Source organism: Neopsephotus bourkii, unplaced genomic scaffold, assembly GCF_033783945.1.
Source record: "Neopsephotus bourkii isolate Nb327-2 ecotype Australia unplaced genomic scaffold, CSIRO-AGI_Nbou_v1 NB_1821, whole genome shotgun sequence".
Lineage (NCBI taxonomy): Eukaryota > Metazoa > Chordata > Aves > Psittaciformes > Psittacidae > Neopsephotus > Neopsephotus bourkii.
Genome location: NW_026902294.1, coordinates 342,914 through 370,876, shown reverse-complemented (window position 1 = coordinate 370,876; position 27,963 = coordinate 342,914). Strand labels below are relative to the sequence as shown.

The 27,963-nt window shown below is 65.3% G+C and overlaps 4 protein-coding genes across 14 annotated transcripts in view; 1 reads left to right on the top strand and 3 right to left on the bottom strand.

Moving 5' to 3' along the window:
- Positions 1-980: 980 nt before the first annotated feature.
- Positions 981-4,214, top strand: GRN (granulin precursor). Of its 2 annotated transcripts, XM_061343201.1 has the most exons (11): positions 983-1,157; positions 1,233-1,310; positions 1,403-1,487; positions 1,586-1,689; positions 1,772-1,913; positions 2,000-2,106; positions 2,530-2,647; positions 2,718-2,815; positions 3,184-3,411; positions 3,689-3,961; positions 4,027-4,214. In XM_061343201.1, exons 1-11 carry the CDS (start codon positions 1,074-1,076, stop codon positions 4,144-4,146), a joined length of 1,437 nt encoding a protein of 478 aa, XP_061199185.1. In that variant the 5' UTR covers positions 983-1,073; the 3' UTR covers positions 4,147-4,214. The 2 variants fall into 2 exon arrangements, with proteins under 2 accessions (XP_061199186.1, XP_061199185.1); XM_061343202.1 differs by lacking the exon at positions 3,184-3,411 and having other exon boundaries at positions 981-1,157.
- A 46-nt stretch (positions 4,215-4,260) lies between these two features.
- On the bottom strand, positions 4,261-10,865 carry FAM171A2 (family with sequence similarity 171 member A2). 2 transcript variants are annotated; one of them, XM_061343199.1, is made up of 10 exons: positions 10,709-10,865; positions 8,174-8,401; positions 7,265-7,357; positions 7,030-7,188; positions 6,773-6,949; positions 6,532-6,648; positions 6,252-6,378; positions 5,170-6,157; positions 4,889-5,082; positions 4,261-4,535 (listed from the first exon to the last, which is right to left on the bottom strand). In XM_061343199.1, the coding sequence occupies exons 1-10, from the start codon at positions 10,806-10,808 to the stop codon at positions 4,481-4,483; spliced, it is 2,238 nt and encodes a 745-aa protein (XP_061199183.1). In that variant the 5' UTR covers positions 10,809-10,865; the 3' UTR covers positions 4,261-4,480. The 2 variants fall into 2 exon arrangements, with proteins under 2 accessions (XP_061199183.1, XP_061199182.1); XM_061343198.1 differs by having other exon boundaries at positions 4,889-6,157.
- A 1,070-nt stretch (positions 10,866-11,935) lies between these two features.
- ITGA2B (integrin subunit alpha 2b) lies at positions 11,936-19,255 on the bottom strand. Of its 2 annotated transcripts, none has more exons than XM_061343190.1 (30): positions 19,065-19,255; positions 18,858-18,988; positions 18,685-18,782; positions 18,446-18,611; positions 18,322-18,371; positions 18,054-18,099; positions 17,779-17,907; positions 17,654-17,701; positions 17,492-17,535; positions 17,137-17,196; positions 16,820-16,872; positions 16,484-16,692; positions 16,169-16,351; positions 16,047-16,092; positions 15,849-15,953; positions 15,692-15,747; positions 15,457-15,608; positions 15,087-15,200; positions 14,537-14,607; positions 14,311-14,458; positions 14,035-14,127; positions 13,857-13,936; positions 13,635-13,715; positions 13,464-13,566; positions 13,243-13,395; positions 13,035-13,145; positions 12,823-12,936; positions 12,527-12,634; positions 12,329-12,451; positions 11,936-12,120 (listed from the first exon to the last, which is right to left on the bottom strand). In XM_061343190.1, the coding sequence occupies exons 1-30, from the start codon at positions 19,229-19,231 to the stop codon at positions 12,028-12,030; spliced, it is 3,135 nt and encodes a 1,044-aa protein (XP_061199174.1). In that variant the 5' UTR covers positions 19,232-19,255; the 3' UTR covers positions 11,936-12,027. The 2 variants fall into 2 exon arrangements, with proteins under 2 accessions (XP_061199174.1, XP_061199175.1); XM_061343191.1 differs by having other exon boundaries at positions 12,527-12,601.
- Positions 19,256-21,326: 2,071 nt separating this feature from the next.
- The window catches only part of GPATCH8 (G-patch domain containing 8), a 49,503-nt gene continuing 42,866 nt past the window's right edge, over positions 21,327-27,963 (bottom strand). For all 8 annotated transcript variants that reach the window (XM_061343181.1, XM_061343187.1, XM_061343183.1 and 5 more), the window contains 2 exons: positions 26,979-27,109; positions 21,327-26,436 (listed from right to left, as the gene is read on the bottom strand). In XM_061343181.1, the coding sequence (XP_061199165.1) occupies positions 22,578-26,436; positions 26,979-27,109 (3,990 nt within the window). In that variant the 3' untranslated portion in view covers positions 21,327-22,577. The remainder of the gene's footprint in view (positions 26,437-26,978; positions 27,110-27,963) is intronic.

Here is a 27,963-nt window from a genome sequence, read left to right as displayed (position 1 = left end):
TGGGGGGCACTGGGAGCAGTGAGCCCCTTCCCCAGAGACGCCGCCCCCAGTAACACCCCCCACAGTGACCACCCCCTCCCCAGTGACCCCTCTGCGGCGTGTCCGGTACCGGGGGGGGTGGGGGGGGGCTCTGGGTTTGGAGCCGGGGGGCAGCAGCCACCCCCTCCTTTTGACCCGCACACGTGTGACAGGGCCCCGCCCCCACAGCTGCGGCGGGTGGAAACCGCGTCGGGAAAGAGAAGTGAAAGTGATCCTGGAAGAGAGTTATGGGGGGGCAGCCCATAGCACCCATCGGTACTGATCGGGGGGGGCAGCCCTTAGCACCCATCGGTGCTGATCGGGGGGCGCAGCCCATAGCACCCATCGGTGCTGATCGGGGGGCGCAGCCCTTAGCACCCATCGGTGCTGATCGGGGGGCGCAGCCCTTAGCACCCATCGGTACTGATCGGGGGGGCAGCCCTTAGCACCCATCGGTGCTGATCGGGGGGGCAGCCCTTAGCACCCATCGGTGCTGATCGGGGGGGCAGCCCTTAGCACCCATCGGTGCTGATCGGGGGGGCAGCCCTTAGCACCCATCGGTACTGATCGGGGGGGCAGCCCTTAGCACCCATCGGTGCTGATCGGCAGCCCTTAGCACCCATCGGTGCTGATCGGGGGAGCCCTTAGCACCCATCGGTGCTGATCGGGGGGGCAGCCCTTAGCACCCATCGGTGCTGATCGGGGGGCAGCCCTTATCACCCATCGGTGCTGATCGGGGGGGCAGCCCTTAGCACCCATCGGTACTGCTGGGGAGGAGCTGCTAGACTCTGCTATCCCCCCGACTGGCTTCCTGTGCCACGGGGAGATGTTATCGGGGTGCTGCAGGTGGTGGCTGGGGTGCCAGACACCGCAGCAGCCACACTGGGGGGGGGGGAGCCCTGAATGAGGAGGGGGAGCTGGGGTTTTTCCAGCACATGGCTGAAAGGGGAAGTGGGACCGGGGGGGGCGGTGCTGCTGCCCCCCACTTCGTGAGTGGGAAACTGAGGCACGGCTGTGCCGGGGGGGTTCTGCCGCCTGCAGATGCCACCAGCGCCATGAGGACCCTCCTGCTGCTGTGGCTGGTCCTGTCTGGAGCCAGCGCCTGGTGCCACGATGGGCAGCCATGTCCCTCCACCCCGGTGAGTGCCCAGGGTGAGGGGGGTCCGGGGGTGCCCCACCACTGGGTAACCCCCCCATGCACCCCCTGTCCCCAGGTCCTGCGCGCCAGCAGTGCGGTGCCGTGCCGGGATGGCTCGTCCTGCCCCAGCACAGGCAGCTGCCCACTGCCAGAGGTGAGTCTCTGCACTGTGCCTCAGTTTCCCCCTTCTCTCTGCTATTCCCAGGGGGCTTTTCCTCCTCATCCGCCCCCCTTCTCTCTCCCCAGAGTGTCCCCTGCGCTGACGGCCACCACTGCTGTCCCCGAGGCTCCCGTTGCAGCGCCGATGGTGAATCCTGCATCACACCCCCAGGTAAGGGGGGGGCACATGTGGGTGGGGGTACACGGATGGGCCTGGGGGTGGACGGGATGGGACTTGGGGGTCCTTCACCCCGTCCCCACTCTTTGCAGCCCCTCGCGCTGTGCCCTGTCCCGACGGACAGTCTGAGTGTCCCGATGATGCTACCTGCTGTGTGACGGCCAGCGGCGCCTGGGGGTGCTGCCCCATGCCCCAGGTATGGGGGGACGCACGACATGGGGACACTGTGGGGGGGACATCCTGTGGTCATTGCTGTGACAAGCGTCCGGTGCCCGCAGGCCTCGTGCTGTGCCGACAAGGTGCACTGCTGTCCCCATGCCACCGTCTGTGACCTGGCCCACGGGCGCTGCCTCTCACCCGCCGGTGACACCCCCATGGGCACCACCTTCCCTGCCTGGAAGCGCCAGCCCCTGGTGTCAGGTGAGGGGTGTCCCCACGCGGGTGCAGGGGTGCCCGTGGAGGGGGCACGCAGGGGACACGGGGACGCTGTGTGCGTGTTCCCGCAGTCGCACTGCACCAGGTCCTGTGTCCCGACGGCCGCTCGGCCTGTCCCGACGGTGCTACCTGCTGCCAGATGTCCCCGGCGCACTACGGCTGCTGCCCCCTGCAGAACGTGAGTGACAGCCCCGCCACAGGCACCCCCTGCCACCCACCCCACACCAGGCAGCTCAGAGCAGACTCCCTCCCCCAGTAACACCCCTACAGTGACCCCAGACCTCCACACCAGACACCCCACACTGAGAATCCCACGTTGGGCACTCCGTATCAGGTACCATGTCCCAAGCACCCCATGGCAGCTGCCCCATACCAGCACCCTGTGCTGGCAGCCCATACTGAGCACCCCATGTTGGGTACTCTGTGCTGGTTGGGTGCTCCATAGCAGACATGCTGTCCCCATCACCCCATGTCAGACACCCTGTGCTGGGCGCCCCATGCCCTACCCTGTGCCATGCACCCCACGCTGTCAGCCCATCCTGTCCCCTTGTGTCCCAGTGGGGCCCGTGTGCGGTGGCACGGACGCAGCTCTCCCCTGCAGGCCGTGTGCTGCAGCGATGGGCAGCACTGCTGCCCTCAGGGCACTGTCTGCGACCTGGAGCGCTCCACCTGCACCTCCTTGGGGGGCCGGGAACCCCTCCAGGCGTTCCTGCCCAAAGGTGAGGCCCCCCCATGCCCTGCCCCGGCCTGGGGAGGGGACACCGGCTCTGAGTGTCCCCTTGTCCCCAGCGCGTGAGGTGAAGTGTGACGAGGAGACGAGCTGCCCCAGTGGGAACACGTGCTGCCGGCTCAGCTCGGGGGCATGGGGATGCTGCCCGCTGGAGGAGGTATGGGGGAGCTGTCCCCAAAGTGTCCCCTGGGTGGGATGAGGGCTCATGTCCCCTGTTCCCCAGAACGGACAAAGAGGGCTCGTCCCATGGGGATGGGGGGTGCTGCTGGACCCCCAGTCAGCCCCCATCTGCTAACTGGGACCAGTTTGGGGTGGTGGGGGGTGATGAAGGGACACTGGGATCCTTGGGGACCTTCCTGTGCCTGGCTCTGGGAGGGTCAAGAGTGATGAGGGGGGTCCCCTATCCCCTCACCCCCACCCAAAGGCATGGATGGAGCCAGGCGGGGATGGGGAGGGCACAGGCAGGAGGCACAGTTTGTCCGGGTGGGGGCAGGCGGGGCTCTAACCCTCCCTTTGCCCCCCCAGGCCGTCTGCTGCCCCGACCACGTGCACTGCTGCCCCCAGGGCTACACCTGCGACCCAAGCGCGGGCAGCTGCCTGCAGCAGGGGGGGGGCCGCCGGCCCTGGCTGCGGAAGACCCCGGCGCTGTGGCGGGGGGGGGACGTGCAGTGCGACGAGGAGAGGAGCTGCCCCCAGGGCAGCACCTGCTGCCGGCTCAGCTCGGGGGCCTGGGGGTGCTGCCCCCTGGAGCAGGTCTGGGGGCGCTGCACAAGGGGATGGGGTGGAACGGGGGGGGTTGGGGTGAGACCCTTTGGGGACAGGCAGAGCTGGGAGGGGGGGACAGGGACATAGGACACCCCCACCTCCATCAGTGTGCCCCTCCACGGGGGCTTTGTGGGCACCTTGGGGACAGGGCCCAGCGCAGTCCCTGGGACTGGGGGTACATGAGGTTGGGGGTGTCCCAGGCCCACACCCCTTGGTTCCCCATATGCCTGGGACCCCCACTGACCCCCCCCTTTGCCCCCTTCAGGCCGTGTGCTGCAAGGACCACCAGCACTGCTGCCCCTGGGGCTACACCTGCAACGTGGCCACCCAGAGCTGCGAGAAGCTCCTGACGCCCGCCCTGCTGCTGGGGGCACCCACGTCCCCCCCCCGGGCACCCACCCCCCGGCCTGCCCCCCTGCGCGCTGCTGCCACCGACCCCACCGCCGCGGTGCCCTGCGGTGCTGCCCGCTCCTGCCGCGCTGGGCACCGGTGCTGCCGCACCCGGGGGGGCTCCTGGGGGTGCTGCCCCTTCACCCAGGTGCGTGTGGGGTTGGGGGGGGTCAGGGTGGTGTCACCCGCTCCTCACTCCGTGTCTCTCCATAGGGCTCCTGCTGCTCCGACGGCCGCCACTGCTGCCCTGTGGGGTCCCGCTGCACCGGGGGGGGCTGGGGGTGCAGCCCCCAGCGCTGGGACCTGCCTGCACCCCGCAGGGTGCTGCTGTGAGGGCGACGGCCCCCCTGGACAAGTGCCACCACCTCAATAAATGGTTTCTAGGACAAACCCCTCCCCGGGTTCTGTGCGGGGGAAACGGAGGCAGGAAGCAGAGAGGGGGGTTCATCTCTTTAATATATTAATGCCATGTAAGGCAGCAGCTCCCTGGCCAGGGGGGGCAGGCAGTGCCGGGGGGGGGTCCCCATGCCCCACCCACTGCCCACCCGGCCCCCGCTGGCCCCTCTTCATCCTCGCCATGTAGAAAACATTTAGAAACACGATTAAAATCCAAAGCCAAGGAGGGAGGGGGGAGGTTTGGGGAGAGGCAGTGCCCCCCCCTCAGCTCCTACGGCAGCTTTGAGGCACCGGTGGCCCGGGGGGCACTGCTGGCCCCCCCTGTCCTGCAGGGGCACAAGAGGGGACATGGCTTAGGGGGTGTGGGGGCCATACAGTTCTCCCACATCCCCCCCAACACGCAGGGTGTGAACGGCAATGTCATGGGGGGGGGGCACAGGGGCAGCAGGACCCCATGTGCAGAGCCCGGTGGCACGGCGGTCCCCAGGACATCGGACGTGGTGACCTGGGCTGGTCCCTCTGCCGGCACAGCGGGGAGGGGATGGGGGCAAGGCGCAGGGATGGGAGGGGTGGCACGGGCCGGGGTTCTATGGCGGGGGGTGGCGGAGGGACGGGGCCATGGCGGCGGTGGCTGCCACGGACGGGGGGGGCGGCCGCAGCAGGGCCCCCCCGCACTCACTTGACGTTGAAGACCATGAGCGGCCGCTCCTCCCGCTTCTGCCAGGGGCTTTTCCTGTCGCCGCCGTCGTCGCCCCCCTCGCCCGCCTCCACCAGCGCCTCCTCCTCGGGGCTGGTCAGCGAGTCCCGGGGGGCTTCACTGGCGCTGCTGCGGCCGCTGCCCCCCCCGCGCCGCCCCGCGCCGCCGCCGCCCGCCTCCAGCAGCGGGGCCAAGGAGCTGTCCTCGGGGGAGGCGGCGGCCGCGGCGGGGGGGGGCCGGGACCCTGCGTCCTCCCCGCCCACCGCAGCCCCGACGGCCCTCGGGAGGCGCGGGGGGGGCCCCGCGGGGCCGGAGCCCCGCTCCCCGCCCTGCAGGTCGATGTAGGAATGTCGGACCTGCGAGGAGCGGCCGTCCAAGGAGACGAACCAAGCCCGGGGGGGGGGCGGCCCCCCCAGCTCTAACAGCTGCTGCCCCGCCAGCGCCTGCAGCTCCCCGTTGAGCTGCGCCACCGCCGACCCGTCCAGCAGCACCGGGATGGCCACCGAGCCGCTCACCGGCTGCGGGGCGCGGGCTCCCGCCCAGTTCTCGCCTTCCTCAAACCCCTGCGCGGAGGATGGGGGCGGCGGGGGCGCGGCCGGGGGCACCCCCGTCGAGCCGGGGCCCCCCTCGTTTTCAGGGGCACCCTCCGGTTCTCCAGGGGCCAGGCGCATGTACCGGGCGGGGATGAGGAGCGTGGGCATCACCCCCCGGTACACGTCCTCCGGACCCCCACAGAGGAGGAGGGGAGCGGGGGGGGCCATGGAGGGCGGGCGGGGGGGAGGCTCGGGCAGCGGCTGCTCCGCGGGCTGCCCCCCGTAACGGGCGAACACGGGGGGCGAGGGGGGCCGGGGAGCGAAGGCGGGGGCCCCCCGGGGGTGCTCATCCGGCGGCTGCAGCCCGTCCACCGAGCGGGCAGCGCGGAGCCCGAAGGCTTCCCCGGGGCGCCCGTAGTCCTCCGGGGGGGGGGGCTGGCGGCGGCGGGGGGGGGCCAGGGTCCCGCCGGGGGTGCGGGGCCCGGCGCGGAGCTGGGGGGGGGGCCCCGGAGGTTGGAAGAAGTCCGGGCGGGCCGGGGGGGCCGCGCCGGGGGTCGGGACGTCCGTGTCCCCCCCCGAGGAGGCCGTCTCGAGGTGGCTGCCGCCGCAGAGCAGGTCCAGCTGGGACACGGAGGTGGCCTGGTCCCTGCGCGCCACGTCCAGCGGCCCCGGCAGCGGCAGCTTGCGGTGCTGCGCCCGCGGCTTCAGGCACCGCCGCCTGCGGGGACACGGGGCGGGGTCACCCCACGGGGGCTGGGGTCCCCTGGAGATGGGGCACCCCCAGGCGGGGGGCGCGGAGCGGGGGTGCTGACCTGCAGTAGTAGATGAGGAGGCAGAGGAGGATGAGGACGAGCAGGGCCAGCGCGCCCAGGATGGTGAGGAGGAAGATGGTGTGGTAGGTGGTGATGTCCGTCACCCCCGCCGCCATCGCCACCAGCCCTGGGGGCAGCAGGGACACATGGGGAACCCCCCATGAAAGCCCCCCGGGGCGGGCACCCACCAGCACTCCATGGATGGGTGTTCTCAAGCCCCCCTCCACGGACAGCCCATCCCCAGCACCACAGCTGGGGGCACCCATGGGTGCCACCCTACCTGTGCTGGGAGAGGGCAGAGCTGCTGCCCAGTATCCTAACTGGGAGGAGACGAAAGTCCAGTAGAGCTGCCGGCCTTCCTTACGGATCAGCCCCGTCCCATTCCGGACCCACAGCCCTGCAGGGACACCCCCCCCCACAGCGGGCTGAGACACCCAAACTTATCACAGCCCCCCCATCCCCATCCCCATCCCCATCCAGCGCCGGGTCACCCCCTGCCACCCCCTTCAAGCAGCACTCACCGCTCTTGGGGTCGAACCTCCAGGCTGGCACGCTGGTGGCCACCGCGGGGGCAGCGTCGGCAGCCAAGGGGACACAGAGCTCTATGGGGCCGGCCAGCGGCACCTCGGTCCCGTTGCCAGTGTAGAGGTGCACGCTGAGGGCCACCACGGGCGCCAGCTCCAGCCAGGTGGCATTGGCTGAGGGGATGAAGGATGCTCACACGGGTGGACCTCAAGGTCCTGCCCCCCCCCAACCCCCTGGTGCCCCCCCCCCGTACCGGTGCTGTCCTGCTCGGCCCCCAGGAAGGCCGGGAAGGCGCGGGCCAGGCCGGGGCCAGAGGCTGCGGTGAGGGACGCGCCGAGCTGGCTGTAGGTGGAGCTGCGGGGCAGGCGCGCTGCCCGGCGGGGGAACTGCGCCCACGGCTGCCCACGGCCACCTTGGGGACACACAAGGTGGTGGCAGCACCCAGGGGTGAGGGGTGACATCCCCGTCCCTCCAGCGCCAGCGCTCACCTGGGGAGCCCAGGAGGATCTGCACCAGGTCCTCGTACAGGATGAGGGTGGCCGGGCGCTCCGGGAGCAGGTAGAGGCTGATGGAGGCATAGACTGCAAGCAGGAGGGTGATGGGGACCCCAAAATCATCCCGCATATACCCCCATCCCTGTACCTCCATCCCTGTACCTTCATCCTTGTGCACCCCCATCCCTGTGCACCCCGTCACTGCACCCCACATCCCTGCACCCCAGTTCCTGTGCACCCCCATCCCTGTGCACCCCGTCACTGCACCCCCCCTCCCTGCACCCCCCATCCTTGCACCCCATCCCTCTAACTCCATCTCTGTACAGCACCACCCCAGCTCCCCCATGAGCGCTCCCACGTGTCCCCCCCCCCAGCAAGGTGACCCCATCGATGTCATCCCGCGCTTCCCCCCGCCTCACTGGCCCTGGGGACAAGGGCTGGAGCCCAGCCCAGCCTCAGCATGAGGATGCTCTGGGGGCACCAGGACACGGCCACCCTCTTCCAAAGGGGCCAGACCCCCCCCAACACCTTTCCATGAGGGACCCCTTATCCCAAAATCCCTTTGGGGTCCCCATTAAGGAACCAGGAAAGACTGAGATCCCACTAAGGAACTAGGGCTTCTCCATATAAGCCACCCAGTGAGGCATTGGGGTCCCCCAGTAAAGCATTGGGGTCCCCAAAGCGTGTCCAGAGCCTGCTCCAATACAGGCTGGTACCCCCTGACAAAGCCCCCAGTAAAGAGCTGGCCCCCAAAACCCACACCCCCAAACCCCCACACCCCCAAAAACGGTCCCCCATGAGTGTTCTCAGCCCCCCAGTAAAGAGCTGGGGTCCCCATGAATGTTCTCAGCCCCCCAGTAAAGAGCTGGGGTCCCCGTCACCCCCGAGGCCGTGGGCACTCACGTGGCAGCTTGTGGACGCGCCAGGGCACGGAGGCGGTGACGTGGCCGCGGCGGGCGGCGGTGACCAGCAGCCAGGAGCCCAGGCGGTAGGAGACGGGCAGCGCGGCGCAGCCCTCGTGGTCGGTGGCACCGGCTGCCAGCGAGCTGCGGTTGCTCAGCACCTCCAGCGCGGCCTGAGCCAGCGGCACCAGCGTCCCGCTCTCGTACACCTGCACCCGCAGCACCACCTCTGCGGACACAGGCACGTGTGGGCACGGGGCCCCCCCAGCACCCCTCCTGCTCCGCCACGGGCATCGTCCCAGCCCCTGGGAGGACCCATTCCCAGCGCAGGGGTGGGACCCATCCCCGTGGGCCATGGTCACCACCCTGGTTTGTGGGGTGGGCACCGCTCCAGCAGCAGGGTAGGGCTCAGAATGGTGGCACCCATCTTCATGGGGCATAGGCACCATCCCAGCAGGGGGTGGGACCTGTTCCCAGCAGAATGGTGGACTCATCCCAACAAGTCACAGCCACCACCTTTGCGGGTCATGGGCACCATCCTGGAAGGGAGCTGGGACCTATCTCCCCAGAGACGGGTCCCACTGTGCTGCTGCTATGGGTCCCACCACCCTCCTGGGGTGATGGCCGTGACCCAGCAGGGTGGCGGGACCCGTATCAGCGGAATGGTGGGATTCATCCTGGTGGGTCATGGCCACCATGCTGTTGTGGCCCGGGCTCTACGCCCCTGAGGTCACCGGTGCCACCCCAGCAGGCAGCAGGCCCCTTGCTGGCAGGTTTGTGTCACCATCCTTGTGGGCATCACCTCTGAGCCTCTCTCTGGGCCCACCCTGTGCCCCCCTCGAAGCGGGTGGACGGGGGTCACTGCTGTGCCCACAAGTGGGTGCACCCGGTCATGTCCCCCCCACCAGAGCCCACCCAGGCCCATTGACCCCCAACTCAGGGTGCAACTCACACGTCACAAGCTTGGGGGGGTCTCTACCCCCCTGGGCCCCAGGGCCAGGTCCCTCAGGGCAGTTCTGGGTGCAGGGCGGGGGGGGAACACTGCTGGGGGGGGGACCCCGCACCCCCCCGTGGCCCCGGCCCCCCCCCGTGCTGGCACCACCCTGCGCATGATTCCAGCACATCCCTGGCATCTGGCCCGGCTCCGGCGCCATCACCCTGGCAACGACCTCCTTCATCCCATGGCCCCGGGCGCTTCCAGGACCCCGTGTGCCCCCCAGCAGCACCCTGCACCCCCAAACCCCTCCACATCGCTGGGCAACCCCATCCCTATCCTGCCCCCCTGCCCAGATGTTGCCCAGATGTGGTGGCGGGTGAGGGGTGGAATTTGCAGCAGCTGCTTTGGTGATGCGCTGGGGGGGGTGGACATGGGGGTGTCCCCACACAGCAGGGACAGCCGGGGGGCAGGAATGTCCCCATGACCACACGCGGCCACCCACAGCTGCCCAGGGACAGCCGGCACCAGCGGCCACCCCACTGATGCTCCCTAGAGCATGTGGGGCACGGGCACAGCCTCCCCCCTCCCTACTCTCTGTCCCCCCCATTGCCAGGGGGACCCCAGAGGGTGGCACAGCCACCACAGGGCACGCTGCCCCCCCCAGCACCTCCCAGTATGACCCCATGGTGCCATGATGGGGGGGAAGGGAGCCCTGCACCCTGTCACTGAGACCACCCCATAGGGACGGGTGACGCCACTGGAGAGCTGAGCCAGCACCGGCAGGATGGGGCCAGGGCCGTGCGGGTCACGGAGCTCCCGACCCCACTGACACCACCTCGCCCCCCAGCACAGCTCGAGGAGGGTCTGGGGTGCAGCCGGGGGTGAGGGGGAGCCACAGGGACCCCAAAGAGCGATGCTGCACCCCCGGCCCACCCTGCAATAGGGGAACACCCACACCCTGCCCCCCAGCCCTGCACCCCCAGCTGCTGCCGAGGATCCCCCCCCCTCCCATCATCCTGCACTCGCAAGCCCTGTCCACCCCCCCCATCATGCACCCCATCACCCGGACCCCCACCCAATCTCCTGCACCCCCAAGCTCTGCCCAGGGCTCCCACATGCACCACGTTACACCCCTGGCATTGCACAAGGACCCCCCCCACCCTCCTGCACCCCTAATCTCTACCCATGCCCCCCCAGCCACCATCATGCACCCCATGGCCTAAGACCCCCCCAAACCTCCTGCACCTCCAATCTCTGCCCACGACCCCCCCACCATCATGCACCCCATCACCAGGCCTCCCCCATGCACCCCATCACCAGCCCCCCCCCATGCACCCCATCACCAGGGCCCCCCCCACCCTCCTGCACCCCCAATCTCCATCCACGAGCCCCCCTCCCCATCTCTACGCCCGGCACTGCCCAACACCCCCCACCCATCCCCTCCTGCACCCCTGCTCCCCCCCAGCCCCCCCCATGCCGGTGCCGGAACCGGGCGGACGGGGGGGGCAGACAGAGGGACGGAGAGCGGGGCCCGGGGGGGCGGGCGGGGATGGGGATGGGGCCGGGGCCGGGGCCGCCGCACACAAAGGCCGCTCTCACCGTGCGCTCCCGGCTCCGCCGCGCCCCGCGCCCGCCGCCCGCCCGCGGCCAGCAGCAGCAGCAGCACCGGCAGCGGCGGCAGGAGGCGGCGGGGCCGCATGGTCGCTCCGCGCCGTTACCCCGCCATGCCCGGCCCGCCCGGCCCGGCCCGGTCCGCCCGCCGCCGCCGCCGCCGCGGGGACCGGGCTCCACCTGCCGGAGCCGCCGGGCACGGCCGCAGCCCCGGTACCGGCACCGCCCCCGGCACCGCCCCGGACCCCCGCAACGCCCCCGCGACCGGCCCGAGGCATCGGCACCGCGGCACTGACCCCGGTACCGGCACCGAGGCACTGACCTCGGTACTGGCACAGCGGGACTGACCCCGGTACCGGCACCGAGGCACTGACCTCGGTACTGGCACAGCGGGACTGACCCCGGTACAGGCACTGCGGCACTGACCCCGGTACCGGCACAGCGGGACTGACCCCGGTATCGGCACCGGGGCACTGACCCCGGTACCGGCACAGCGGGACTGACCCCGGTACCGGCACTGCGGGACTGACCCCGGTACCGGCACAGCGGCACTGACCCCGGGAGAGGCACTTCGGGACTGACCCCGGTACCGGCACTGCGGGACTGACCCCGGTACCGGCACTGCGGGACTGACCCCGGTACCGGCACTGCGGGACTGACCCCGGTACCGGCACAGCGGGACTGACCCCGGTATCGGCACAGCGGCACTGACCCCGGTACCGGCACAGCGGCACTGACCCCGGTACCGGCACTGCGGGACTGACCCCGGGAGAGGCACTGGCACTGCGGGACTGACCCCGGTACCGGCACTGCGGGACTGACCCCGGAAGAGGCACCGGCACCGCGGCACTGACGCCGGCACCAGCACAGCGGGACTGACCCCGGTACCGGCATCGCAGGACTGACCTCAGTACCGGCACCAGCATCTCGAGACTGTCCCCGGTACTGGCACCGGCACAGCGGCACTGACCCCGGTGCCAGCACCAGCACCATGGGACTGACCCGGGCACCGTCCTGCACCCCGGGATCGGGACTCGGTACCGCCATGGCCCCACCGAGGTTGTCCCCACCACCGGCCCTCACCCCCCAACTTCCCCTCCACCCCAGCCCCAGCAGCCCCCCGGTACCAGCCCCTCGCACCCCATCGCACCCCCCGCCAGGGCTGTGCAGGCTCCCAGGAGCACCCCACGGGAAGCCCCACGGTGCCAAGCAGAGATTTATTGTCCGGGGGCAGTGGGGGGGTGCTGGGCCCTAGGGGCACCTCGGGGTGAGGGGAGAGGGAGGAAAGGGGGTCCCGGGGTACTCCATTAGTCCTGGGCACCCCCTGGCTCCTCAGCCTTGCCGGGCGCCAGCTCCTGCGTGTCCTCGGCAGGCGGCCGTGTCCTCTTGAAGAAACCCATCTGGAAGAGGGGCACGGTGCCAGGCACGGTGCCACCCCAGGGACCCCAGTGTCACCCCCGGGGAGCCCCACATCATCACCTCAGGGGGCACCCAGGGTCACCCTCGGGGACCCCAGCCTCACACCCAGGATCCCTCCAGCGCCATTGGGACCCCACCACCACGGGGGGGGTGTCACCAGTGTTGGCAGCATCCCCGCTGCCCACTCACCTTCCACATGAGGAGGATGAGGAGGGTGAGGAGCAGGAGCCCGGCGAGCACCCCCAGCACCACCCATGACACCGGCACCGTCCCCTCGCCACCGGGGCTGGTGCGCATCACCTTGGTGACAGCCTGCAGAGGGACGGGGGTGACACCGCTGCCACCCCCGCCTGGCCCTGTGTCCCCCTGTGCCTGTGCCAGCCCTACCATGGCCTCCCCGGCGGGCAGGGCGCGGGGCTGGACTCGGTAGGGCATGGCCGAGGTGTTGAACCAAGCCTGTGACTGGATGAGGAACTGCTTCAGGAGGTGCTCCCGCTGCGGACAGACACGGAACACATGGGGACACACGGGGACACAGCACAGGGGTGATGGCACCCAACAACCCTGCACCCGACATCCCCAGGGCTGCTCTCTGCAGGTCCCCGGGGACCACGGTGCAGAAGGGGACATGGTGGGAGCACCCCAGGGGCACAGTGCCCCCCGTCCCCTGCTGGGGACAATACCTGCTGCAGGGTGTCCATCCAGAGCAGCGCATGGACGCTCACCAGCGCCCGCTGGTCTTTGGCCAGGCCGGGCACCCGGCAGGTGATGTCCACACACGTGGCGTTGCCGCAGTCCTATGGGACACGGCGGGTGTCACCCTGACCCCCACCCCAGCGCCACCCCCCCAGCACCCATCCGGGCCGCAGCCCCCGGCCCGGCAGCGCCCGCTCACCACCAGGATGGGCTTCTCCAGCCCCGCTCCCGGCGGCTGCTCCAGGTCCCGGCGCTCCCTCCGGTGTGAGCCATCCCGGGCCGCTGCACCCGTGGGATGCGGGATCTCCAGCTGGGAGGAGATAGAGGGGACACAGACACCCCCCCACACCTTCACACCCAGCCAGCCCCCAGTGGGAGACACTGCTCCTTACCCCGGGCCATCCTACCTGCTTGGCATTGAGGCCGGGGGGGCTGGTGCAGTTCATGCCCCCCTCAGTGCCCAGCTCCAGCAGGTACAGCAGGATGCGGCCCCCCAGCCGGATGGGGATGGCGAGGTGCAGGGTGACCCCACTGACGGTGCTGGGACCCTTGTTGTGGAGCTGTGGGGGACCGTGAGGTGGCAGCGGGGAGGGGGCAAGCCCCAGGGGCCCATGGGTGCAGCACCTACCTGGTAGACGTGCTCCACCTTGATGCCGTGGTCCTCGAGCCGCCGGCTGCCCTCGGCCCGGTGCCAGCTCGCGGGCAGCACCGTGGTGGCCGGTAGGGAGTTGCTGGCAGGGGAAGGGGGTCAGTGTCCTTCAGTGTGACCCCCAGCCTCCTGTGCCCCCCCAGCCCTCACCCTCTCAGCTCCATCTCTGCCTGCGCCTCCACGGGCACCGTCACTGTCACCGATGTGTTGGTGGTGCTGGGGCTGTTCTTGCTGCAGGGATACAGTGGGGTGAGGGACGGAGCTGAGCTTGGGGATGCACTGAGGCCACCAAGTCCTGGGCGGCCAGGTCCCAGCAGTGGGCAGGGGAGAGGAGGACAAGGGGACGGGGACGGGGCACCCTCCCAGTGTCACCTCCGCAGCTGCAGCTGGAAGGTGATGGCATCCCCCATGTCCTCCAGCCCAGACACGCTCAACTCCATGTCCACAGTGATCTGCAGGCAGCGGGTGGTGGGTTGGTGACCCAGCACCACCGGCTGTGCCCAGCCCCGATGAGGGATGGTCCTGGGGGGGTGACCCCACAGCCCCTTACCCGGGCACCCGCTTTCATGGGGTTGCCCAACTCGCAGAGCACCACATGGGTCCCATTCTCCTTCCTGGGGTTGCAGCTCAGCTTCTCCTGCCCCTGTGGGGTGGGCACATGGAGAGGTGACACTCACGGACCCCCTGCCATGCACCAACCAGGCTGGGGAGATGCACGGCCCAGGCTGCCCACCCTCGGTACCCATCACCACCAGCACCCCCGTGAAGGGTGGTGGCCACCCCCGGCAGGGTGTGAGCCCCATCCCGGGCCCCTCCTGGCACCCACCGGGATGCTGCTCCTGGCAGCCTGGTAGTGGGTGCCGGGGGGCAGCAGCACCCGCAGCTCGGCCTCAAAGGCGCCTTCGCCCCTGTTGCTGGCATTGGCACGAAGCAGCAGCATGGCCTCGGCCCCGATGAGCAGGCGCCGGCTGGGCCTGGGGGGGGACACAGATGGGGACAGGGCTGCACAGCCCGGGGGGGTGCTGCCCCCTCCCACCCGCCCCAGCGCTCACGTCTCGGCGGCCAGGAGGAGGTCAGGGATGCAGAGGTTGTCCTCACCGCAGTCCTCCAGGATGATGTGGGTCTGGGGGGGGGGCAGGGGGGCAAGTGGGGAGTTGCGGGATGGGGACTGAGGAGGGGGCATCCCAGGGAACTGGGACTGTGCTGGGGATGGCAGAGGGTGCTGGGGGACACCCCAAGGAACGGGCAGGGACGGGAGGGATTGGGAATGGTGGAGGGTAGGGAGGGGACAACCTGGGGGGAATGTGTGTGACTGGGGATAGTGGGGAGTGCAAAGGGGACATCCTGAGAGGGCCTGGGGACAGGGGAGGACACTGGGTGATGCCCCAAGGAGGGAGCAGGGGCGGAGGGGACATCCCAGGGAGGGCCTGGGGGCAGCAGGGTGAGCACAGAGGACTGTGTCCCAGGGAGTGGGGGGGGCATGGGGACAGCCCATGGGAGCACTGGGGACAGTGGGGAGGTGAGGGGCTGTGTCCCAGCGAGGGGTTGGGGACAGGCTGGGGGCTGGAGCATGGGGACGCAGCTCAGCTGTGTCCCCCCTACCTGCGCCTGCACCAGGGTGTCCCCATAGAGCACCAGCCCCGGGGCCCCCTCGGGCAGTGCCAGGCTGAGGCTCAGCGCCACTGGGCTCAGCTTGTCCTTGAAGTCGGCCTCATCCTGAGGGCACCCATGGGCACCCCAATGAGCACCCAACACAGCGGGCCCCGGGACCCCCACCTGGTCAGGCTGGGGACACCACTGCCCACATCCCTGTTCCAACCCTGTCCCACCCCTGTCCGCATCCTGCCTGGGGATGCTCCTGTTTCCATCCCTGCCCCAGTCTCAGCTGGGGCCGCCACTGTCCCCATCCCTGACCCTTGTCCTGGAGATGTCCCCATCGCTCCCCCCCCGCCAGCCCGCGCCGTCCCCGTACCCGCAGGTACGCGGTGAGGTTGCGGCACACGGGGGGTGCCCCCGTGTCCAGCTCCAGCTCCTCCTGCCAGGACGCCTGGTGACCCCGCAGCAGCAGCACCCTCCGGGACAGCCGCGGCTTCAGCCGGTCCAGCTGCAGCTCGGCCTCGAGGTCTGGCACAGCGGGCAGGGGGGACCATGGCACCGGTGACACCCGAGCTGTGCCCCTCGCCCCCCCCGCTGGCGGCGGCACTCACGGATGCGCTGCGGGATGCTCTGGCCGCTGACGCTGACACAGAGCACCACGGGGAAGCTGCGAGCGGACAGCACCCAGGGGTGCTCAGGGACCTGCCCCGGGGCAACGTCCCCACAGCGGCCGCGTCCCCACCGCGGTGTCCCCAGGGCTCGGCTCACCAGCTCACACGGGTGCCGAAGCCGGGCAGGGCGCAGGCCAGGAGCTCGGGGTTCAGCCCATCAGGGACACTCAGCTGGGTCCGGGCCACCACCACCGGCTGTCCCCTGGGACACGGGGACAGAGCTGAGGTGCTGGGGACCGGGGCAGCGTCCCCCGTGGGCTGTGGCAGCACCGGAGCCGGCGCCGCGGGCACTCACCGGTACACGGCCACTTGGGCTGCGCCGTAAGCGCCCACCAGCAGATCTGTGGGGACGAGCGGGGGTCGGTGAGGGGGCAGGCGGCAGCGGGGGGCAGCGGGGGCACGGCGCTGGGCACGCACCCGAGTAGCCGTTGCCATCGAGGTCGGTGGCGCCGCGCAGGGCGAAGCCGAAGGCGGCCGGGCCGGGGAAGGGGCTGTCGAGGCGCTGGGTGGGCAGCGGCTCCAGCCCCTCGCTCTGCCCGCGGAAGATGAAGACCTGCCCGCTGCCACCGTCACCGCCGAAGGGGGCACCCACGGCCACGTCTGCGGACACAGGGGCCGTGAAAGCCCGCGGCTGCCCCAGCTCCTGCCGCTGCTCCCCCGCTGCTTTAGAGCGGGCACCGCGGGGGGGCCCTCGCAGCGCCTCCATCCCAGCCCCGTGCCGGGTGCCGGTACCCCCGAAGCCGTCCTTGTCCTGGTCCCCGAGGCTGGCGATGGCGGCGGCGAAGCGGCCGTAGGGGTGGGTGCCCGTCAGGGTCTGGGGGGGCCGGGCGAGGGGCCGCTGCAGCCCCCCCAGGTACAGGTAGAGGCGTCCCAGCTCGCTGCGCTGCCCGTCGGGGCGCCGGGCCATGAAGAGGGGGGCACCCACCAGCACATCGTCCTGCCTGCACCCAGTGCAAGGGTCAGGGGAGGGGGCCCAGGTTTGGGGTCTGGTGGCACTCGGGGGGGTGCCAGGCAGGGGCAGCACCCATGGGTGCCCCTATGGAAGGGGGGGACAGTCCCAGCTCTCACCCATCCCCATTGACGTCGGCCACGGCCACTGCGTGCCCAAAGTACGATGCCACCTAGAAAGGGTCTGGGTGAGGGGAGGCACGGGGCGGGGGGCAGGGGGGGGTTGTGCCATAGGCACCGCGGGGTGTGCTGGGTGATGGGAGGGGGGGATTCGGGTGCTGAGGGTACTGGGGTACCACGGGGTGCCTGGGCAGGGTGGCAGTGGGCAGCAGGGAGCCATGGGGTGCTGGTAGGGAGCAGTGGTGCCAGACTGGGGATCATGGGGACAGGGTGCTGGGGGTGTCTGGGCAGTGGGGTGGGTGCAGGGTGTTGGGTACCTGCTCGCTGGTGATGCCCCGCAGCTGGCGCAGGGTCACTCCCACACTGAAGATCTCCACCTGCCCAGAGCAGTGTCAGGCCCTGGCCCCATTACAGGGGGGCACGTGGGGTGCATGGAACCATAGATGCACAGAGTGGGTTGGGTTGGGTTGGGTTGGGTTGGAAGGGACCTTAAAGCTCCTCCAGTTCCACCCCCTGCCACGGGCAGGGACCCCTTCCACTGGAGCAGCTTGCTCCAAGGCCCTGTGTCCAACCTGGCCTTGAACACTGCCAGGGATGGGGCATTTACCAGTTCCTTGGGCATGGCCTTGGTGGTGTCCCCCTCATTGGGCACCCACACCTGGCCCTACTCACCTCACCCCTCGTGTTGCTCTTGTTGGGGACCCCCACCACGTACTCTGCAGGGACAAGAGCTCTGAGTGCCCCATGGCACTGGGGTGGGCACAGGGACATCCCTGGCACTGGGGTGAGCTCAGAGATTGCCCAGGGCCCATTTGTCCACCCCCCAAGCACTACCTTTGGTTTTGGGATTGCCATCGAACTCGCCCACAGCCACAGAGTACCCTGCAGGGAGATGGGCACCAGTGACCCCCTGTGCCCCAGCTCTGGGGCTGTGGGGCTGCCCCAGGCTCACTGCTCACCCCGGTACCCATCCTCGTAGTCAAAGGACACCGGCTCCTCTGTGGGGCGTCCTGGTTGCTCCGGCCACAGCAGGGACTTGCCGTGGAAGCGGGTGAGGATGGTGTCAATTCCCACTGAGTACAGGAGCCCTGCGGGACATAGGGTGGAACCAGCGCTGATGTGGCACCTGCTGGCACTGGCCCTGGGCTCCCAGTGCTGCTGTGGATGGCACCTATTGGGGTGCCCCATCCTGGGTGCCCTGATCTTGCTGTGCCCACCCAAAGGCAGGACTCACCCATGAAGTAGTACCCGCCGGGGGCACCCAGAACCAGTGTCCCGTCCTACAAGAGGAGCTGCTGTCAGCAGCCACACTGGGGTACCCCACTGCATCACCTCCTGCAGCATCCTTCCCCCCACCCAGCATCCCCAACCCAACATTCCCATCCCAGCATCCCCAGCCCAGCACCCCGACCCAGGTACCATCCCGGCCTCACCCCCTGCATCCTCCTGAGTATCCCTTGATCATCCCCAGGGTTACCCCGAGACCCTCACACCCATCTCACCCGGGTGACGGCCGCGCTGAAGCCGATCTCGCAGTACCGCTTGTCATAGACTGCGGGCACGGGGCAGGGTCAGAGCGGCCATGGGCGGGGGGCGCGCACCGCCCGCACCCGCGGCCCCACGCACCGTAGTTGCTGTCCCGGTAGGCGCCGGCCATGAGGTGGTCGCGGCAGGGCGAGTACCAGGCGACGCGCAGCGGGTCGGGAGCACCCACGAAGCAGGCGCCGGTCGGGGTGCGGAACGCCTCGTGCTGCCCGTCCAGCGCGTTCCAGTGCTGCAGCGGGGCGCAGGCCTGGCCCAGGGACGGGATGCGCTGGGTGCCCGCCCCGCCCCGCCGCCGCCCGCCGCCCGCCGCCGGTACCCACCACGAGCCTGCCCCGCCAGCTGGTGACGGACGCGCCCAGCCACTGGTGCGATTTGTAGGTGCGCAGCTCCAGGCTGCCCCGCGCCTCGCGCTCGTCTCCTGCGGGAGCCGGGAGGGGAGCGGGGGGGTGCTGGTGCCCCCCCCAGGCGCCGTCACCCCGCGGCCCCCACTCACCGGTGGTGTCGATGGGGACCGGGTCGCAGGGGGCCCCGCTGGGGGGCCAGGGGCAGAGGAAGACGGCTCCGGGCTGCTCCACGCCGGGCTGGGAGGTGTTGGCGCGGGGGGCCCCCACCACAACGCTGGGACTGCGGGGGGCAGGAGGCGGGGGTCGGGGGGGGTCGGGAGCTGTGCCCGGCCCCAGCACCCCGGGCTCCCCCCTACCTGCCCCGGGCCGTGTGGAAATCCAGGGAGAAGCCGAAGTAGCTGCCGGGGGGCCCCTTGTACGTGGCGGGGGGGTCCCGCAGGAGGCTGAGGGCAGGGCCCGAGCGCAGCGCCCCGAGCAGCAGCAGGGCCCGCAGGAGCGCGGCAGCACCCGCAGCAGCGGCCATCGCCTCCCCAAGTGCAGCCCCAGCCCCAGCCCCGGCGCGGCGCAGCCCGGCCCGGCCCGGCCCTGCCTTATCGGGGGAACGCAGCCGGGGCCGGGACAGGAAGGGAGCCCCCGCACACGGAACCACACGGGGAGGGGTGGGGGCGCACGGCCACGGTGGCAGCAGCACAAACCCGCACCCAGCACCCGCTGAGCCCCCCGCCCCGCCCGCGCGGCGGGACCCGTATCCCGGGGTGCAGGCCCGGCCGGAGGAAATGCGGTGGGGGGGGGGGGGGTACGGGGCGCAGGGGCCCCATCCGCTGTCCCCAAGGTCCCCTCCAGAGCAGAGGGAGCAGGGAGGGGCTCCCCCCTGCAGCAGCACCAGCACCAGCACTGGGCATCGCCACCAAACTGCCCGGGCAGAGGCACCCCAAAAGGGGAAGAAGAGCGGGGCCGAGCAGCGCAGGGGCTCTGGGAAAAGAGCGGGTGAGAGGATGAGTTCCAGGGCTGGGACAGCCACAGCCAGGCCTGCAGGAGGGCTCCTTGTCCTGCATGCAGGGAAAGGTGCCCAGAGACCAAGTGAGGCCTGGGCAGCACTGGAGCGATGCCAGAGCAGGGCACAGAGCTGCTGCGAGGGCTGGAGCAGCTCTGCCCTGGAGCCAGGCTGAGAGAGCTGGGCTGGGGCAGCCTGGAGAAGAGAAGGCTCCTGAAGGGGAGACCTGAGAGCAGCTCCAGTGCCTAAAGGGGCTGCAGGGAACCTGGAGAGGGGCTTGGGACAAGGGCCTGTAGGGCCAGGCCAAGGGGAATGGCTTGAACCTGCCCGAGGGGAGCCTGAGCTGAGCTCTTAGGCAGAAGCTCTTCCCTGTGAGGGTGCTGAGGCGCTGGCACAGGGTGCCCAGAGAAGCTGTGGCTGCCCCATCCCTGGCAGTGCTCAAGGCCAGGTTGGACACAGGGGCTTGGAGCAAGCTGCTCCAGTGGAAGGGGTCCCTGCCTGTGGCAGGGGTTGGAACTGGAGGTGCTTTAAGATCCCTTCAACCCAAACCAGGCTGGGATTCCTGTGCCCCTTGCCTGGTTCCATTCTGGTTCCAGGCTCACCAGGCAGGGTGGTTTTGCCACTCGCTGTGCTGAGGGCTCCTTGCTCAAACACAACCCTTTAACACCCCCTGAATGACACAAACTAAAAGTACATTTTCTCTGCGGCTGCGGAGCACAGTCCCAGTTCAGAGCTGTTTTAGTTGATGAACCAAGCATCCAATGCTGTTATTTTAGGAAGAAGCCCTGGGCTCTATCCCCATCAGCTGCAGCAGCTCCCATTCACGTCATGCAACAACCACACACATTTTTCCACAAATCATTGGTTTATTAGAAACCTTTTTTCCCCCTCATTTTACAGCATATATATATATATATATATATATAATCTTATGTGACAAAGTTAAATACAGTCTGTTTATGCCTGGTAAGTAATGACAGGTTAATTATTTTTAGCACTATTCTGGAAGTCAAACCCCCCCTCCGGGCTGCAGCGTGAAGAGTGCCAGAACGTGGATGTGGGATCTAGAAGCTAAGGAAGCCCAGCACTGAGACATTAATACTGAATCTCTTCATTATTTACAGAGAAATCGAGTCCCTTTTAGTGAGTGCTGGGGTTCAGACCTGCCCACACTCAACATCTCTCATTCAAGAGTGAGGAAGCTCCAGAGGTTTTGATCCTTTCAGTCTGTGCCTGCCCAGGAGGATGGGGAAGGGGATCCCCCGCTGCCAGCTCCCAAACCGGGCTGAGCCAAGGACCTGAATCCCAAAATCCCAGTGCCATGGGAGAGCTCGTGGCTGGAAGCGCCTCCCCGCGGTATCAGCTGGAAGAACGGAGCAATCCCTTAGGGAACACCAGGGTTAGGCCTAAACCACCTCTCCTGGCGGAGGATGGGCTGGGCTCTAAGGCTCTTCCCTCACCAGAAGGCTGCTGGCACCTGCAGTCACCCGCTGGAGCCCAGGGGGAAGAAGCAGAGACAAAGCCGGGTGTTTTACACTCTGCCCCTCCCAAGGCTGCCTCCAGGGTCCAATTCCTAGCGCAGGGACACGGAGCCGCCCCTGCTCCCTGCCTTCGTGGTATGCTGTAAAACGCTAAATGAAGATTCAATTGTCTTTTTATTTATTTTGGGTTGTTTTTTTTTTACATTTTATGGTACATAAAAACTTCAAAAATATGTGAGCTCAATAAACTATACATGCTGAAGTCGTCCTGCAGCTAGCTGCAACTCCAAAGTGGAACCTCTCCAAGTGTCTTATTTCACCTACAGCAAACCTATTTACACAAAAGCCACCAGAACAAAGTACCACTAAAAGAACTGGCTGTAAAAAATATTATTGCAATATACTACAAATGTAACCTTTTTATAGGAGCTACAAAAAGCAGCATCTTTGTTTACAGAGTTCAGTGCAATTCTTTACATTGAAAAGAAAAATCCTATAAATTAATAAGGAAACCATCAGTATTACAGAGGAAAGAGGAATTCACTTCACACACCCCGGCCACTCTCCCCAAGCCTCAGTATTGCTTTAATTCCCAAAGGGACTTTCTCCTCTCTCCCAACACCACAGGAGCTGGAAGTCAGGGAGATGTTTTCCCTCCTCTCAGGAGAAGAGTGGTCAAACCCAGACTGGAATCACTACCCCCGAGCCTCTCTGCAGCCCAGGACATGGGGCTCTGGGTCCTCGTGTAGCTCCTCTCTTCCTCTTTACAGTAAGATCTTAATTCCACCTTTGCTGCCCACCCCGAGGACAACCCCCCCAAAATCGGCAGCCAGGAACCTCCTGTGATGCCTGAAGGCTGGTGCTGGCCCAGCCAAAACCAGCGTGGCCCTGTCCTTCCCTTCACCTCCTCACCAGCATCCACAGCCGCCAGTTCCTCAGTCTTTTCTCACCCATTCCAAGCTGGATTCAATCATGCTCTTTCAATTCGATGACCTCATTAAAAGGGTTTTTAGAGATCTGTAAGCATGTATGGGATCTCCTTCATCATGTACAAGGTGGCAGAAGGGAGATGGTCAAGTGTGAGAATTAGGGAAAAGAAAACAAATACAGCCTTTCCAAGCATCCTGCTGGTCTACACGTGAAATGATTCTCCTAAGAGTGCTGCCACGTGCGCAGAGGTGTTGGGGATGTGACACGGTCCCTGGTAGTGGATATACACAAGGCTTACGGCTGACCCACCGCCTGCTGCTCCCCAGCCCTCGAGCCTCTGGCTTCTTTGGCTGCTAACGAGTGAAAAGAAATTCTCAGGCTTCACCTCCCAGCTGGATCAACTCCAAACCCCGTCCCAAAATGCACAAGATTCTCCTTCCTCCGAGGTTACTTCATTTTGTCCTTCATGTGCCGTGACTGGGTGGATGCTGCAAGTCCTGTCCTGAGAAGATGGGGTGCAGCAGAGGGTGAAGGTGTAAGGCTGTGGCAGCTGCAGCTGCAGCGGGTCTCGGGGCAAGAAGGGTTGGATAAAGAGCATGAGGAACAGGATGGAAAGTGAAGGGGCCGGGATGAATGGCTGACGCCGGAATGATGTGGATGGGGTGGCTGGCTAGAAATGTAGCAGGGTGCCCTGGAATAATGGAGTGGGTCAAGTGGGATAAGGAAATCGGTGTCAAGTGGGGCTGGGGTATGTGGTGAACCTGAGCGAGGGGCTGGGGATGGGGGTGTGGGTGGATGCCGATGGCGGCGGCGGCAGCAGCAGCGTGGTGCTGCAGGATGGCATGCTGCACCGTGGTGATGGACGTGGCTGAGGCCGCTGGCGGCTGCTGGATGTGGATGGGCTGCAGGGCAGGCGCTGCCGGAGCCAGGGCTGCTGAGGCTGGGAAGGCCTTGACCTGCTTTGCCATGAGCTGCTGCTGGATGTGCTGCTGCGCAGCTTGCTGCAGCTTACTGTACTTCTCCATCTCCTCAGGTGTAAAAGTGATGGGCTGGCTCTCGAGTGGTGCTAGAGAGGAATCTTCTCCTTCCCGGTCCCCTTCGATGCTTGGCTCGCCACCCTGAGGCACGTAGCCAGGAAAGTGCTCGACATCTGGAACTAAGGGCATCATACTGGTTTCCACTGGGACTGGCTGGTTGCCCCCATCCATAGGTTCTAGCCCATCACCATCGCCCGGCTCCGAGAGGAAGCTGTGTGGCATAACCAGATCTCCAGACCTGAAGCACTCGGGGAGCGCCGGTGCCTCGAGGGGAATGGACCGCATTTCCATAGCAGATTCGTCCCGTTTCTGCTCATCCAGAGGCTTGTCCTGAATCACCATCACCACTTCTTCCAGGAGAGACTGGCCACCCAGCTGAGCCTCCTCAATGCCCTGGGAAACCTCCTCAACATCCGACAGCTCTTGCTCCTCGCCCCTCTCCAGCCCAGACTCCTCGTACCGTTTGGTGTTTGGCTTCCGAACGGTTGGCAGTTTCCCAATTAAGGGGAGAACTGGTTTGCTGCCCAAGGAAGGAGGAAGTTTGGGGCCAAAGTAGCCCTGGGGAGGATCCTTGAGCTTTATTCCCACCTTGTTTGCCCCTGGGAGCATCTCATCAGGGATGCAGGGCTTCTTCTCAACCTTCTTGGACTGAATCTTTTCCAGGAGCAGCTTTGCAGTGACAGAGTTTCTCTCCTCATGGCTGCCATCCCCTTCCGAGGCCCTGCCTGTGCCAGAGCCGCTGCTGGTTTGGGAGAGTGAGCCAGACCCTTTCAGATCCTCTCCTTTGCCATCCTCTTTCTTCAGCGAGCATCCTTCACCTCGGCCTGTACGGAAATAGTGTGGAGACTGTGAGCGGTAGATTTTGGACCTGATGAAGTCTCTCCTCCCAGGTCTCCTCTCCTCGGGACTCTCATGGCCTCGAGAGCCCTTCCGTGACAGGGACCTCTGGGAGTGGCTCCTGGCGCTGCGGCTGCGGTCCCTGCTGTAGCTGCGGCTCCGTTTCCAGCTGCGCTCCGTTGCACTGCGGCTCCTCCTCTTGCTCCGGCTGCGGCTGCAGCTGCTGCTGCGTGTCCTGCCCCGGCTCCTCGTGCGTGACCTGCCTCGAGGGTGCGTTGTGCTCCTGCTCCGGCTCCTCGACCTGCTCCGGCTGGAGCTGTAGTCGTCGTCTGAGGAGGAGTACTTGTGCCGCTTGGATCTGTGACTCGAGCTGTTGTAGTCAGAGTCATCCTCCGAGTCATTGGACCGCTCTGAGTGGCACCTTGACCGCTCGCTGTAATCGCTGTAGCTGTCCTCTGAGTAGCTCCGCCGCCGGCTGTGGCGGCTGTAGCGGCTGTGGTCTGAGGAGCCCTCGGAGCTGGAGGAGTAGGACCCGCGGGAGGAGCGCCTGCGCTCGGAGCGGGAGCGGCTCCGGGACCGCTCGCTGCCGGAGTCATCCTCATCGCTGTAGTGCGAGGGGGACTCCTGCCGGCAGCGCTTCCCGGGGGAGCCCTCCTCGCTGTCGTAGTCCCCGCTGCTCTGCCGGCTCCTGCGGGCGGCCCTGCCCGGAGCAGGGCCTGAACAGCGCTGTCTTGGAGCGGGGAACTGCTGCGGGCCAGCCCTGTGCCTCCTGCTGCAGTGCTCCGGACAGGAGTTACCTCCATCCTCTTTCTTACCGCTGCTTCCCTCTTCCGCAGACAGAGACTTCCTCTGGGACTCCTGGGAGCACCGCTTTCTCCTCGGGCAGTGCCCACACTCCTCGGCCAGTTCCGTTTTCAGGGCCCGCTCCGATTCAGTTGAAAGACAGGACTTGCCTTTTTTGTGCCGGTGTCTTCTCCGTTTCTTGGGTTTCTCTTCCCCCAGGTCAGTTTTCCGGCCCTTCTCATCAGCCTCCTCCTTGTGTTTCCGTCTGTGTTTGCTGGACTTTTTGTGCTTCTTTTTCTTTTTGTGTTTATGGGACCTGCCAGATTTGCTCTTCCCCATTATGCTTTTACCACCCTCTTCTCCCTGTCCCTTACTAACACTCACCAAGCTGCACTCCTGCTTGTTCTGGGAGCCACAGTGGGACAGAGAGTTGGTTTCCATTCTCAGAGCAGAACTGTTGGCTACGCTTTCTGCCTCCTTGGCTTTGCTCATCTCACCAGGTTCTGTGCTCTGACCACTTTCCTTACAAAGTCCCCCTGGCTCCTTGGGTTTCTCTGCCCCTTTGCCTTTACCATCTTTATTGCGAGAGAGCTTGAAATCAAAATACAGGGGGTTACAACTGTACGAAACCGACGGTTCTGCTTTGGTAAATATGAGAAGCTCTGAAGGCCACTGGAGGGTCGTACTCTCATCTTTACTCAGAACAGGGAAAAAAGGTCCTGTGGGATGCTTTGGTCCTTCAGAGACATTCTTACAGCCCGAGGCAGGCTGTGGGGCTTCTTTAGCAGCGTCTGGCTCAGGGGGGTCGCTCTCTGGCAGATGTTTGCTCTCCTGCACACTCGCATTTTCCAGGACTTCTTTTAGCTCAGTTTTGCTCTGCTGAGCTGTGCTTTCAGTAGTGCTCTGCTCCTTCTGCTGCCCCGTGCTCTCAGCAGCCTTCTCCAAGTGCTTGCTGGGTTTGGGCTTTGGAGAACCACCCTTTTTCACTTCATGGGTGTCTTTTTTGTTCACATTTTCAGCTTCCATTTGCTCAGTAGACTTCATGAAAAGCAGGAATTGAAAGTTAGGCTTCACTTTACAATGGGCTGGGGGAATATAGTGGTAGTATTCTGGTTCAATTGCCATTGGTCCATCTTCTCGTCTCATCTTTTTTAGTTTTGACAAAGTAGTGGCTAGAGACCCACTGTCTTTGTCATGTTGGTCATCTTCCTCTGCCTTGCCATCAGAGTTATTTGTGCTTTCACCCTCACCAGATTTCTGCAGGCTCCCTGCCTCTGAGGACCCTTTCTCATCAGCTTTTCCTCCATCTGCAGCATTCGATTCTTCCACATGGTCCTTGAAAACAGAAGCTATGGTCTCAAGCTTTACTGGAGTCTTCTTTGCAAAGGAAAAAGACACACCTATCTTCTGCAGGGGAGTTCCCGAAGTACTCTTGATGCCAAAGCTGATTGCTTGTGCTCCCTGGATGGGCATCTGGCTTGGTGTAACAGTGCCAGCAACTTGTCCAGTGTTTAAGAAACCTCTGTCCATACTCATCTCTGTAGCTTGGCCAGAAGTTGACTGGATGAAAGAGCTGCTGTTGGCTGCAGAATCATCACCATCATCTCCACCTTCCTCATCCACAGCCACCGTGGTGGTTCTGAACATGGGGCCACTTCCAGGAGCACTGTATGAACAAGTTAAAACAGAGGAAACAGCTGACTGCCACCTGTATATCCCTGCAGATGGATCCACGCCTCATTTTAAAAGTCTTCTACACAGAGCTGTGGCTGCCCCATCCCTGGCAGTGTTCAAGGCCACGTTGGACAGAGGGGCTTGGAGCAACCTGCTCTATAGAAGGTGTCCCTGCCTGTGGCAGGGGCTGGAACTGGAAAAGCTTTAAGATCCCTTCAACCCAAACCAGTCTGGGATTCTAGGATTTCAAGTACTCTGGTATCCAAAAATACACATTAAAATAGCATCACACAGCCATTTGTTAATAAAAATAACTAACTGAAGAAAACATACTGCTGGATAAAGGCATTTGGGGACGCTCTGGACTATGGCTTCAGGGAACTCACTCCCACCAAAACCACAGCATGGGGTGTGGCTTGCCCTCCAAACCTGTGTGCTATTACAGGAGCCAGAATGGCAGCACAGCCCAGGCTGCAGCCCCAGGCAGGGCTCACACACAGGAGCCCTGAGGGTGCTCAGGATCACCCCACTCACCACTCAGGCTGCCTCCTCTGCTCAGCCAGCTCGTGGAGGCGCCGCAGGGCCTTCTCCTGCTTCCTTTCATCTTTACGTGACCTTGAAGAGACGTTGCGAGCGAACTCCCTCTGCTTGAGATCCTTCAACCTCTGAGGCAAAAGAAAGCAGGAACGGATTAGGTCAAAGTGGGCTTGTGGTAAAGTGTCCAAAAGCAGCTCTGCTGTCGCACTGGAAGTGCACTGTCAAGCCCCTCCCCAGGAACATTTATTGAGCTAGGATGGAGCAACAGCATCATAGCTCAACAAACCACATGGAGCACATTGCCATCCTCCCAGTAGCTAAATGAAAAGACAACTGTTGATCACTTTCCCTTATTTCAAGTCTGTGTATCTGCAAATCCAATCAACACCACTGGTTTTCTTTAGCATGTACAATAAAGCTGATTTCAAAGCAACAAGCAAATTCTGGAAGGAAAAGGGGAAAAATAAAGGAATGGTTCTGCTGCTCTTGCAGGGTGCAGATGTACTTGACAAAGAGCACACGACAGACGTCTGAGTAGCATGGACAGAGAGGGATTAGCTGGTGCAAGAGTTATCCAAGTATTACATCTTCCAAAAGCAATGTACAAATTACATTGGAGAAGGTGCCCAAAATCCCATGCAGATGACTCCAGCAAGCAAAGAAACAATACAACATACACCACAAACAGTTACTTGCTTTCCTGACAGTAGTTCTGAGATGGGCTCTCAAGAAACAAAACACTCTAAAATGCTCTTTTGGGTTTGGATACTTGAGAGAGCAGAACCACCAGATGCCCAGGAATCCTGGCACAGGAGGAAGTCAACCAAGCCCAAGGGATTCCAAATGTCATAATGTCAGAGGAAATCTAGAGCTCCAGGTCTAATAGGAATGGAACATCCAAGACTATAGGAAATGTTTGAAAGCCTTTGTCTCAAAGCACTAGGAAAGAGGCTGCTCTTTCTCCTCTGCATACATGGCAAAA

Bases quoted from the DNA above. Each gene is read 5' to 3' on its own strand.
- GRN (XM_061343201.1), top strand. From the start codon at position 1,074: ATGAGGACCCTCCTGCTGCTGTGGCTGGTCCTGTCTGGAGCCAGCGCC. The intron at 1,690-1,771 runs GTATGGGGGGAC...CGGTGCCCGCAG, and splicing joins GGTGCTGCCCCATGCCCCAG to GCCTCGTGCTGTGCCGACAA. The intron at 3,412-3,688 runs GTCTGGGGGCGC...TGCCCCCTTCAG, and splicing joins GGTGCTGCCCCCTGGAGCAG to GCCGTGTGCTGCAAGGACCA.
- FAM171A2 (XM_061343198.1), bottom strand. From the start codon at position 10,808: ATGCGGCCCCGCCGCCTCCTGCCGCCGCTGCCGGTGCTGCTGCTGCTG. The intron at 6,649-6,772 runs GTGAGTGCTGCT...GTGTCCCTGCAG, and splicing joins GAGGTTCGACCCCAAGAGCG to GGCTGTGGGTCCGGAATGGG. The intron at 4,536-4,888 runs GTGAGTGCGGGG...GTGCCCCTGCAG, and splicing joins CTCATGGTCTTCAACGTCAA to GACAGGGGGGGCCAGCAGTG.
- ITGA2B (XM_061343190.1), bottom strand. From the start codon at position 19,231: ATGGCCGCTGCTGCGGGTGCTGCCGCGCTCCTGCGGGCCCTGCTGCTG. The intron at 17,536-17,653 runs GTAGTGCTTGGG...TTGTCCCTGCAG, and splicing joins TGGCAATCCCAAAACCAAAG to AGTACGTGGTGGGGGTCCCC. The intron at 14,128-14,310 runs GTGGGTGCCAGG...CCCACCCCACAG, and splicing joins CTGCCAGGAGCAGCATCCCG to GGGCAGGAGAAGCTGAGCTG.